Genomic DNA, 12,577 nt, shown 5'->3' with positions numbered 1-12,577 from the left:
ACAGACACACACACACATACGGACACTTATATATTTCCATAGAAATTGCCTTACAATACACAAAATACGAACCTTAATTTGAAGTTTCCTTGCTGTTAATAAAACGAACGTTTTATTTTATTTTTTCAATTGCTTTTGCTCAAATGTTTTTCTATGTGTTTTCATATTTTTTGCTGTTGTGTTTGTTTGTTTATTTTTTGGGTTTTTTTTTAACTCTTCACCGTGGCCGTAAATTTTTGTCGACGTTGTTGCTTCTGATATCGCTGCTGATGTTGCGTTTGCTTCGTCGTTATAGGTTTAGTTCTCAGCGGCTGACAACGGCAGCAGCATTCGAAATGTGAACGTAGCATTTGAATTTTCAACGATTTTGCGTTGCGTCTTCAACGTGAATTGTGAATCAACTTCTTCGACACCACACAAATCCAAATCCAAATCGAATCAAATCGAACCAAACAAAAGAGTTTGTTTCACACCACTAACACACTCACGATACGAGCCTCTCTCACTCACTCAATCACTCAAACTCTCACTCTCAGCGCAACTCCGCGAATGCTTTAACTTTGCACTGTGCACTGTGGTACAGTGGGACAACTGGCGACGACAGCGAAACGAAACGCAAAAGATTATACTGCAAGACAGCAAAAACGAAACGCACACACAAAAAAAATATAAACTTGTTCGCTCTGCTTAGAGATTTTTTGATATTTGGCTGTTGTATGTTTTTTGTTTTGCAGTTTTTTTTTATTTTTGTTGCTTTGCACTTTTTGCTGTGCCACCAGCTACACAATATATATATATTTTTTTGCCACACTCTTTGCTTGGAGCTTTTTTGTTTTTCTTTGCTGTATTGGAGGTTGTTGATGTTGTCGCTTGCGCTGTCGCTGCTTGAATGAACATAAGCGCTGCCAGCAACTTTCTAAAACAGCTGAGCGCGAGCCTCAGACACACGACAGCGCAACACACGCCAGATAAATACATACATACATACACATATATGTATATGTATACACAGTTGCTGCTTGCTTTGTTGCCTCTGCGCTTTGCTTGTGTGTTGTTTATATACAACGAGGAACGTGGCTTATGTACGCCCGTTTGTGTGTGTTATGTATGGAAACTACGTCGTACATTTATTTATGTACAACATTTATGTGGCTAGTTTTGGCATGCCAGTCATATGTATAAAACATACATATGTATGTATGTGTACGACTGTGTAGGGGGAAGATACACGTTCTTAGCAACATGTGTTGCTAATGCTTTGACTGCGTCAACATGTTGCTGCGCAGCGCATTGTGTATACAAAAATCATATGGAATTTCCAACGCGTTGGGAGAGCAAGAGAGGGCAAAAACATATGCGTGACAAGTAAATAGGCAATGTTATCGTCTATATTTGTGTGTGTGTGTGTGTTGATGAGTGTGCTGTGGGTATATGAAAGCAAATTGTTGTTGCTGTCCGTGATAGCGTTTCAATAACAAAAGCAAACCATGCAGACAACGCGACACACACATACATACACATGCACACGTATACAAAGCGAACTCGTTTCCATATGTTTGATGGTTGATGCTGCTTTTGCTGCTGCTGTCGAGTCGTTAAATGCTGATGTTGCTTTTGCTTTATGTACGCTTTTAGCAAGTATGAGTGCGTGCAATATACATACATATGCATTTACTATACATATAAGTATGTATTGTATGTACGTCTCTCTCTCTGTCTCTGTGTGTGTGTGTGTGCAAGTACTTGTTGGCTCACTTACTGTGCAAAGTAAAGTAAATAAACAAGGCGTAAAACGCATGCGCCGCTGTCTGCGACCCAGACAACAGTCAACATACCGTTCCAGGCACCATAAGAAATGTATATACATACATATGTATGAATGTATGTATGTCTGTTTGTTTGTTTGCTTTATGATTCTGGACTGCATCAACACCTTATCAGCACGCATACTGTTTGTATGTATGCGAGATTTTTAATGTTTTGCTGATATGATTTGATGACTGCGCTTTCGAGTTCAATACACAGCAGCTCCTTGGCAACACAAACACCAATGCAAACACTTGCTCGTGTGAATGTGTGTGTGTGTAAAGCTTTAATGACCCAAGAAGCCAAAGTTGGAGGACAAGCACAGACGGAGACAACAAAGACTCTGCAGACAAAGAAAACGGCAACGGCGGCGTCTTCTGCTTCTTGTCTGCGTTCGTTCTGACTCTGCTCTCTCTCTTTCTCTATCTTCTGGTCTGCTTTGCTTTGCACTCACACTCACATAGACACACAAATGTTTGTATGAGTTTTGTCTGTCTCCTGTGCGAAAACAGGAAAGCAAAGAAATTGTTGAACCCTTGAATTTGGGATTTGTCTGCCGCATGCACACTCACACAGCACTCACACACATACATGGCACTCTCAGTCATTGCAATACATATGCATACAAAGCAATGAATAAGTCATAGCGAAGCGATTCTTGCTGACTAAGAAACTTTTTCACAACTTTAAAAGCTACAATTTCATCAGGATTATTAGAGTATACATCATTTATTGATATACTTTGTTTGCTCTTTTCCGTTTGCACCTTCTCCTCCTTCTGCTCCTCCTCCATTTACTTTTCTCTGTTATCGCTGAGTCTCAGCGTCATTAAGGCTACTGAACAACGGGGTTCCGGGTTCGACGGATTTCGCCTAGGGTACGGATGCTTGTCATACTCTCGCATCTTAAGTTAATGTTCGTTCATGGTGAATTGTTGGCAATTTATGAGTTGGGTAAAAACAAATATTTTTCTCTACTATTATAATCCATGCGGAAATAATGTGACAAGAAAATGGTGCCTTTCATACAAATAATCATAAAATTTATTTATTTATTTCGCCAACTATAATCAGCTTAACAAGCAGAGTGTCGTTAAAAAAGCAAGTATTTCTAAGCAAATAGAATTTAAATGTAAAAGTACTATATTTTTACCATGATTCTTCTGTATTTATCCTCAACATTCCATTTCTAACTAATTTTATCACAAGATAATATAAATATTGTATATACACCAAAAATACATAGAAAACTGAAGGAATATCGAAGACATTATTATATATTCAATGTGAAAACTCAAATATCTTATTGTAATAATTCCGCTTCCACATTTCAGCTTTTATATGATCTCTGTATGGTGTAAAGATTATGAAATACACAGTGGAAAATAAATAAATGATGTAATTCGCAACTCAAACGATTATTCCTTATATTGAAGTTGGAGATATCGTCATATCTATATTTATGTACATTGTTTCTTATTTTTTCATAGAAAATAAAATGAAATTATAGAAAATGTAGGCTTATTAAAGAACACTTCTGAAAATCAATAAAGAATCTACATTGAAGATTTATTATATCATTTCAGTATTGTGAAAAGATGATGAAGATGAATATACAATGGCACAAAAAACCAAAAAATAAAATGTTTTTGAAAGACAAGCGATTATTCCTATTTAAAAGTGAGAGATATCATCAATTTAAAATTTGTGTACTTTCCCATAGACTCGAGAAACGAATGACACGAAGGTCGTTAGTTCAGTTAACATATATATAGCTTTAGCTATAGTTTATCGACAGATAAGAAGCAAGTTTTTAACAAATATTGACACTATTGGTTCAGTTGCTTTTCTTTTATCTTGCACGTTGTGTACTTAGTACTACAAATATAGTAAAACGTGTTTGCCTTCAAACTGAACTGCAGGTAGTTTATCTGACATAAAATTTCCCAAAAAAAAAACCAAGAAAAATAAAAATTGTCCATGCTCAACGGAACGGTAACGAACGTTTTATATGTCTGTCTGTTTCTCTATATGTGTGTTTGTATGTCGCGGTTAGGGCAAAAAGGTGCGATGAAAAGAAGGGGAAGAAGAAGGCGAAGAGGGGACGCGGTGAACGTTTAAGATGAAGTCACAAAGAGCTCAGCATGCGACTGGAAGAGTGTTTGGCTTAGAGCCAATTAAAAGCTTTCGACGGCCAACTTTAATTAAGCGGAATTCTACGTACTTAAAGCTAAGCACTCAAAAGCACAACTATAAAAATACCCTATAATTTAACAAACTTTTTTTAACAATATTTCTGTAATTAAAAAGATTTGATCAGTCTAACAATTATTTTAATAACTAATTAATAATGTTCAAGCACGTCATACCCTGTTAATGATGAGATTAATAGTAGAACAGTCACATCAGTTGAGTGATCACTGCTACCTACATACACACATACATATACATAACATACATACATATATACTTAGATAGCATCCACATTTATATGCCAGCACATGCCCATATGTGTTGTTTCTTTTTCGCCCAAGCGAGTTAATTGCTTATTTTTCACTAACATTAATGGGCACACACTGTTTTTGCTTTTGTTTTGCATCGGTGTGCGTGCGTGTCTGTGTGGGGGGCCCATGCCAAAAATGTTGCCAGCAAGCGCGCTCTCTCTCGCTCTCTGGCACAGCACTAGAGCTTGGGACAGTTGCTAATGAAAAGAGAGAGAGGTGTTGATAAAAAGGGCAAATGCTCTGTATGTACATGTGTGTGTGTGTGTCTCTCTGGCTGTGCATGTGTTTGTATGTGCGCAGTTGTTTTTAATTGTTGCGATCAGCTGTTTTGATAATCAAACGGTTAAAAACCTTACGAAAGCAGAGACACAACAAACACACAAAAATAACAATAAAAAAAAATGAAATAAAAATAAAACCAAACAGCAGCAGCAGCCATAACAACAAATACATGTGTCTGTAGGTACCTAATAAATGTTTACTAAAACACATTCATTTCATTTTGTCACTTATCGGCAGAAGCAACATTGTAATGTGTTCTCTTTTTCTCTCTTCGCTCATCACCCTCTCCAGTGCCATGTGTGTGTGATGCATGCGTGTGGGTGACTTTATTTACCATAACTTATAAATTACATCGTGCTTACTTTTGTTATGGTCTCGCACGTTGCTATAAATGTGAAATTGTGTAGAACGCAATTGTCGTTGGCATGTAGACGTTTCAATGTGTGCGTGTGTGTGTGTATGTATGTGTATTGCGACCATTGGACCGACGCTTGAGATTGATTGTGAGCAAATATAGACGCTTTGGCAGACGATTGTTGCACAATTGCTAAGTGTTACCTCCATATACAGGCACACACACACATGCGGATATGCATAACAACGGCAAATGCGTAGATACACGTGCAAAGGTCTTCGCCACGGTCGACACTCCAAACAGATCAAAGTATTTCTCTTCGTCTGTGTGTGTGTGTGTGTGTGTGTATGTAACAACAGCTGCTGAACAAATTTGTAGTGCAAAAGCTCTTGCGACATGCAAAATTAAGGCAGTGCGAATGGGAGGAATAATGTGTGCTCCTTCTGTTTGGGTTATGGAAGTTCTTGTATTTATAATTTAAGAGAGTTCACAACTGAAGAGAGCAACAACACACATGGAAGGCAAGAGAACACCTAACTGCGTAAATATCATGTAATTGAATTTGTCAATTAGATAACATGTTATGTACAAAATTGTAGCTGGATTATTATTGGCGCTGCTATAAGTGGAAAACAATCTATTTCTATAAGATTTACTCTTATTTATTGTTAGAACTGGACGCTATTATATGACACTCATATATTCATTAAGTTAATGGATTTCATACGCTGGAGGAAATTGCTTCTCAAATCTAATGGTTATATTAATGGATCAATTAGGGAAAGTAATTTAGAGCAATGCGGGACATTTGAATTACTTATTCAAACAGGGTAATAAAAATCTAATATATCAAAAATGGTCAAAAAAATATTTCTAAAATGCAAAAATTATTCTAACTCAAAAAAAGACTATCTAAAATTATACAACACAAATGTTTTCCATTATTTAGCAAATTATGATAGCTTAATCAAATCGTGGGTAAATGTTTTTATTTTTAAATTATTCATATTTTTGCGATATAAAGTGCTAATTAAAAAAATAATTTATGACTGTTTTTAGAGCGAATAAAAATGAAATTGAATATAAAATAGTTTATTATAACGAGATGATGATGTACTTGTTACTTTGCCAATTAATATATTTTTGGAAAAAAAAAGATAGGAATATTTCTTCGCTACAAATGTAGGCACTTTGTGTACAAATTTCATCATTATACATTTTAGTGTAATTGGCTAGAAAGATTTAATTTGGTATATAGCCCCTATGAATTCAGCAGCCAAATAAATACGTTGAAATGTATAGGAATAATACCAAAATAATGCCGCAATGACGCACCTAATGAACAGAGGCAAATATAACAAATACAAAATTTCAACAAAATTGAGAGCGAAAAACTTGGGCAAGGAAAAATCAAGTGAAATCAAATTTGGACGTCGAGCAACAGTTTTAGATGAAAAGAGAAACAGCAAAATGACGCGTCTCTTTTCGAGCGATGACTCCGTCTGATATTTGTAAGAATAAGAAACGGAATTCAACTAATACATACAATATATGCAAAATCAAACGATTTATGGTAACGTGTTTAGAGAAATTGCTGTTTGTGTGTGTGTCTGTGAAGTGCGACAACAATAAATGAAACGCAAATTCCATCAAAACAATGCACACGACGAATACGAATATCAATCAAAGGCGAAATTGTCCAAGTCTGGCAAGCGACCCCTTCCGTCTTTACTGTTGTAACTGTCATTCAGAGAGAGGGAGCAACAGACGAGACATCTACATACCATTCCTTAACTCCATCACCTTCTCACTAACACGCTCTCTCACTCTCTCCATTTCTATGGCGCGTCCATCAGCTGTCTACATTTTGGTGGGTTCAATGGCTCTCCAAAATGTTACGCTCTTTATTTTCTTATTTTCTTCATGTTGTTTTTTTTTTTGCGCACACGTTGTCCAAAGTCATTCAACCCAAAAACCAAATAACGTAAAATAAAACGCAAAAGGAGGCAAACGAAGCAAATGCGGGGTCACTGAGCGACGCTCTCTATCTCTCTCTCTGTCGGTCTCACTCGTTTCCCCGTACCCCATTTTAGCTTTGCGTAAGTTAAACAACAACAGCGACAACAAGTAGCAAAGGGGGTAAAAATTTGAAAATATTGCGTAGTGTGGCGAAAGCTTTTGCTTTTGCTCTTGCAAGTGTGACCATCCCCTGGCAAACCTCAGACAGTGTGAGTGAAGTCAATGAACACAACTCAGGATGTGCTCATTGAAACTCATTTAGAGCAGAAGATCAGATAAACTCGAAGAAATCAAGAGTCACTCTCTCCATGTATGAATAATCAGTATTTGTATCGCGGCCATAAAACATTAATTGTACTTTATATTATGCACTTGTAACATTGTTTTTGTTTTTTTTTTTTTTTTGTTTGCTTCGTTTATTATCGAAAACTAATATACGACCCTGAATAAGTGCATAGCACTCATTCCATCACTTCCACCTCCATATTTCGGACTGAGCAGATAATCAAAAAAAAAAAAAAAAAAAAAAAATACTTGATAAGCTTGGACTCAGTTCGTTATACGGCTAATTTTTCCTTATCTAGCCCACAGACCCATCCCATATCACATAAATGAAAATATGAATATGTCCGAGACTATGCGTCAGGGTTTCAAATGTTCCATAAAAATAACCTTTTCAAAATTTATTGGCTACGACTGGACAATACCCTGGGTTTAGTCATTCCCATGAATCGATTTTTATTTTGGGAATCAATTGCCAAGCTTATTTTGTTGTTACCGGTTTTATGCTTACCGAAAACGAGTTTCTCTCATATTGAGAACTTCCAAAAATAACAAATGACATTTAGACAGCGTATTTTTACAAAAATTTGTTAATGTCGAGCCTTCTTTTAAATTCTGTTTGAGTTGAAGTCATATTAACATAATTAAAATATAAAATAAACACTGAAAATAAATATTTCTTTTTTTATGAGAATAAATATTATCTTATTTCCATTTATTAAGTTTCATAAATTAAAAACGATTTAAGAATATTAATCACATTTCAATTCAAAATAAACTACCCCATTTCCACATAAGAATTAAGGGTATTCAACTAGCCAGACATTATGTTAGTTTATTTTTGTTAAGTCTACAGATAAGTGCCTTATCAGTGGAAAAAACTATGTTAATGCAGCATAAGGGCTAGCAAAATATTGTAATTGTTGTTCAGTAAAGGGGTAATTTATGGCTTATTTATTTATGTACAACCGCCAAGTGTTAAACACATTAATTGTGAGCAACAATAAAGTTGTTATTGAAGTAGGAGTTAGACCGTAAAGATAACGATTGTATATAACAACTGCACGTGATCGATAACCATGAACTGTGAATTTCAGAGAAACAAATAAAAATCTAAGTATCAAGAAAGCAAAGTTGACAGAGATGTTATTGCATTGAGCTAAATATTTCAGTGATGAAGCGTTCAGGATGCGGATAAACCGACAAATACAAAGCGATGAAAATAACTCAATTTAATCCAATTAATCAAGAATGCTATAGTATCGCATCAGCTTAATAGCGAAAATATAATAAATTAAAGCTTTAACGTAAAGTTCTCTCGTTATTATTCTTATGCTAATGAGGGGCATATTTATTTATTTGGGTAAACTTTGACAGTCAATAAAAAGAAGAAAATAAAAATCATATCATACAGTACAATCCTGTTATAACGACTCCGCTCGTAGCATCCGTCCGGTTATTGTGACGAAAACTCGATGGCATGGTTGATCCCCATACAAACATACATATCCATATACATATATACATACATATACATATACATATGTATGTATAATATAAAAGGGCCTCCGCTTAGTACGTTTTCGCTTTTAGCGACAAACCGCTAAAACCGACGAAATTTTTCTCATTTCAACCGGATATTGCGTCATGCCAAAAAAGTACAGTAGAATCCGGTTATAGCGACTTTCAAGGGACCCACGATTTTAGGTCGTTATACCCGGAAGACGCACATTTCTTTTTATGTTTATTTTATGGTTGTCATGTTCGTAATAGGTTTTCAAAATAAAACAAATACATTTTTCAATCAAAACAAATTCACTAACATGGTTTTTTCATAATAAGTATACATACAATATGCATATTCAAAAGCATAAGCTAAGGCGACAGCTAAAACTGACAGAGAGTAGGGAGAATGTAAGAACCTTCGTGTCGCTGCTAGGCACACAATTTGTGTGACACAAGCAAGGGTAGCGATAACTGAAAAATACATACACACATTTCTAACAGCGTCGTTTGATGCTTAAATTTGTTGGCATTCCACTTTTTTTCGTCGCAATATCCGGTTGAATTCTGAACAAAACAGCTACAGTCAGTGTGTGCTCGATTGTAAGATACCCGCTACCCATTTTGAATAAAAGCAAAATATTCCCACAAAAATACTCAATGTTATATTTGGTATATTGTTATGGTACGAATACAAAAGTATTTCTTTCAGTGTTTTTAATGGGGTCGGAGATGTCTCCTTCTACCTGTTACATACATTTCCAGCCGGTACAAAGTTATAATACCCTTCTACCCTCTGAGTAGCAGGTATAAATATTTTGTCGGTATAAGCGGTCTGTCGCTAAAAGCAGAAACGTACGAACCGGATGCCTTTTCATATATGTATGTATGTTTGTATGGGGACCAACGAAGCCATCGAGTTTTCGTCGCAATAACCGGACGAACCGGATTCTAGTATACAGCGAAATAAATGTGTACGTTTCATTCAGTTTAAGCTCGACTGTTGTGCAGTACACCCGCAAAATGGCTTCAAAACGAAAATGCTTCTCTGTTGAAAAAAAAATGGAAATTATTTGTCGCTTGGAAGCCGGTGAGCGCAACGTTACTCTGGCAAAAGAATACGGTGTCGGTCATACAACAATTGCCACAATAAACAAAAATAAAGAAAAAATTAAAACGTTATTCAATAATAATTTCTTAAAGAAAAAACGTGTCAGAGCGTCAACTCAAGATCAAGTCGATAAAGCATTGTTACAGTGGTACATAATGCAACGCAGTCAAGGAGTCACATTAAGTGGTCCACAGCTGCAGGAAAAAGCTAATTTTTTCGCTAAACAATTTCAAATTGAACATTTTAATTGTTCTGCAAGTTGGATAAGCCGCTTTAAGGTCAGGCATAATATCGGCGGTACAGTCAGTGAAGAATCTTTGTCTGTACAAAAAAGCGAATGGCTTACAAAGGTTTGGCCTATACTACGAAAGGATTTCAATGATGAGGACATTTTTAGTGCCGCCGAAACTGGACTGTTCTACAAATTAACTCCAGACAAAACATTACAATTTAAAGGTGAGAAGGAAAATCATTTTGAAGAAATCTTTTCATTGAAATTTCAATTTATAGGTGAAAAATGCACTGAAGGAAAGCTGACCAAGGAAAGGATAACTCTTCTTGTTGCAGCCAATATGAGTGGTAATCTTAAAAAACCTTTATTGGTTATTGGAAAATCAATACTACCTAGATGCTTTCAAAATATTCAGTATTTGCCTGTTGACTACTATAGTAATCGCCAGGCATGGATGACATCTTCAATTTTTATGAATTGGGTACGGCATTGGGATGCTGAACTTCAAACCCAGAACAAAAAGATATTGCTATTAGTTGATAATTGTCCAACCCATCCCCAAATTGGTGACCTAACGAATATCACTCTAGTTTTCCTTCCACCAAATACGACATCTGTATTACAACCAATGAATCAAGGCATAATTCGAGTGATTAAATCAACTTTTCGGAAAAATCTCGTACTTAAAATAATCAGCAATATGGATGAAAACAAAGATGAAAATTACCCGAAAATTACCATACTTGATGCCATTTTAATGATAAATGATGCATGGCAACAACTTTCCCCGTTAACAATTGCGAATAGTTTTAAGCATTCTGGGCTTGCGGAAGAAATTTTAGATGGTCCCAGTAGCTCATTCTCAAATGATATTGAAATCGAAGATGACATTCCTCTATCGGTTTGGGCAGGAGCTCTACAAAATCAGCTACCGATTTTAAAGGAAGAGCTGGATGAATATGATCATATTGACAATGGTGTGGCGATTTGTGAGGAACCATTCGAAGAGCGAATTGTTAAAAACGATGACAACGATGACAGCGACGACAACGTCGAAGATCAAAATGAAGATGTGCCAGCACCTAACGTTTTGGAGGCATTCAAGGCTGCAGAAATACTGAATAGATTTGTCCATTCAAATTTTAATGACGAGAGTTTAACGCACAGCATCTCTCTTTTAAATAATGCTGTGCGCTACTGTTATTATATGTCAAAAACTGATTATTTAAATTAAGAATAACAAGAAAAACTACATATAGAAATTAATCTTGTTATATTATGTTTATGAATATCCATTAAATGTATACGACTTATTGTGAAAAACCCATCTTATTGAAATTAATTTTTTATTTTTTTTGTTTAGATTGAAAAATAAATTTGTTTTATTTAAAACCTATAACGAACATGGCAACCCTAAAATAAACAAAACAAAATTTGTTTGCTCCTTTTGGAGCGTCTTCCGGGTATAAAGACGTAAAATCGTTTGGGTCCCTTAAAAGTCGTTATAACCGGATTCTACTGTATATGAATTTAAAAAGCAATTTGCATAAAAATATAAAATAAGTATATAATACAACATATTTTTAAATCTATTTATTTGAAATTAAATAAAAATTAATTAATTTTATTATTATTATACATCTTAAACAATAGTCCACTAAGCTATCAACTTGAACAATAAAAAAAAAAACAATACAAATAATATAAACTTAGCATTGGTTCCTTTTTTGCATAAACAAATTGTCAATCATATGGAATATTAAATCAATAGAAACCCACACACACACACACCCACAGCTACGTAGACACAAAGCGAATTCTCTTTGTTGTCTGGGACGAGCACAAAAAGGAAATGAAATGTGTAGCTGCAAAGCGCAAACGACAAAATCAAGGATACACAGCGAGAAGAGCGAGAAGAACGTTAACGTTAGCAGCAGTTTCTTTGTTTGTGCGCTGCTGAAGAACTTGACAACAACAAGAACAAGAAGAGCACCAGCAGCTAGAACAAGGCAGAGCGAGAGAGAAAGAGACAGCGCGAGTCACACAGCTGATTAAGCCAGCAACAAAATGTAAACGTGTGTGCAAGGAGAATGGAGAATGGGGGCGGATGAACATACAAATATATAGGGGCAAGAGGGGGGAGGGTGGCGGCTGCTGTCGCTGATATTTGTCTGTCAACAAACAAAACACTGAAATGAGACGCAGTGAGACGTGAACAGAAATCATTTACTTTGTCCATATATAGGGATCAAAACCAGTATATACACTTGAGACTATACATACAACGTTGCTATGCGATTTATGTACAAATACATACATATAAAATCTATGTACGCACATGCGAAGCAAAGAAACAAGTTTTTAACCTCTTCACAAACATATGAAATTGAAATTCTAACTGCCCATAAATTCAGTACACTCGTTTGCCCAACGGACAGCGGGGGAAGAGGAGTTTTGATAGCACTCCTCCCTCCTAACACGCTA

General features: G+C 35.7%; 2 protein-coding genes across 4 annotated transcripts in view; one reads left to right on the top strand and one right to left on the bottom strand.

Moving 5' to 3' along the window:
- Window positions 1-12,577, bottom strand: part of LOC117572609 (uncharacterized) — a 31,297-nt gene that overhangs the window by 17,490 nt on the left and 1,230 nt on the right. The window contains exon 1 of one of the 2 annotated variants that reach the window (XM_034255555.2): window positions 73-892. The exons of the other annotated variant lie outside the window; for it this stretch is intronic. The gene's annotated coding sequence lies outside the window, so the exon portion shown is untranslated. Of the gene's footprint in view, window positions 1-72; window positions 893-12,577 lie in introns of those variants that run through there. 2 annotated transcript variants of the gene reach the window in all.
- LOC127565426 (tigger transposable element-derived protein 4-like) lies at window positions 4,640-11,642 on the top strand. Of its 2 annotated transcripts, XM_052003626.1 has the most exons (3): window positions 4,640-4,768; window positions 9,740-10,317; window positions 10,372-11,642. In XM_052003626.1, exons 1-3 carry the CDS (start codon window positions 4,761-4,763, stop codon window positions 11,325-11,327), a joined length of 1,542 nt encoding a protein of 513 aa, XP_051859586.1. In that variant the 5' UTR covers window positions 4,640-4,760; the 3' UTR covers window positions 11,328-11,642. The 2 variants fall into 2 exon arrangements, with proteins under 2 accessions (XP_051859586.1, XP_051859587.1); XM_052003627.1 differs by lacking the exon at window positions 4,640-4,768 and having other exon boundaries at window positions 9,712-10,317.

This window comes from Drosophila albomicans, chromosome 3, assembly GCF_009650485.2.
Source record: "Drosophila albomicans strain 15112-1751.03 chromosome 3, ASM965048v2, whole genome shotgun sequence".
Taxonomy (NCBI): Eukaryota; Metazoa; Arthropoda; class Insecta; order Diptera; family Drosophilidae; genus Drosophila; species Drosophila albomicans.
Note: the sequence above shows the minus strand (reverse complement) of the source record. Positions and strands in the feature narration are given on the sequence as shown.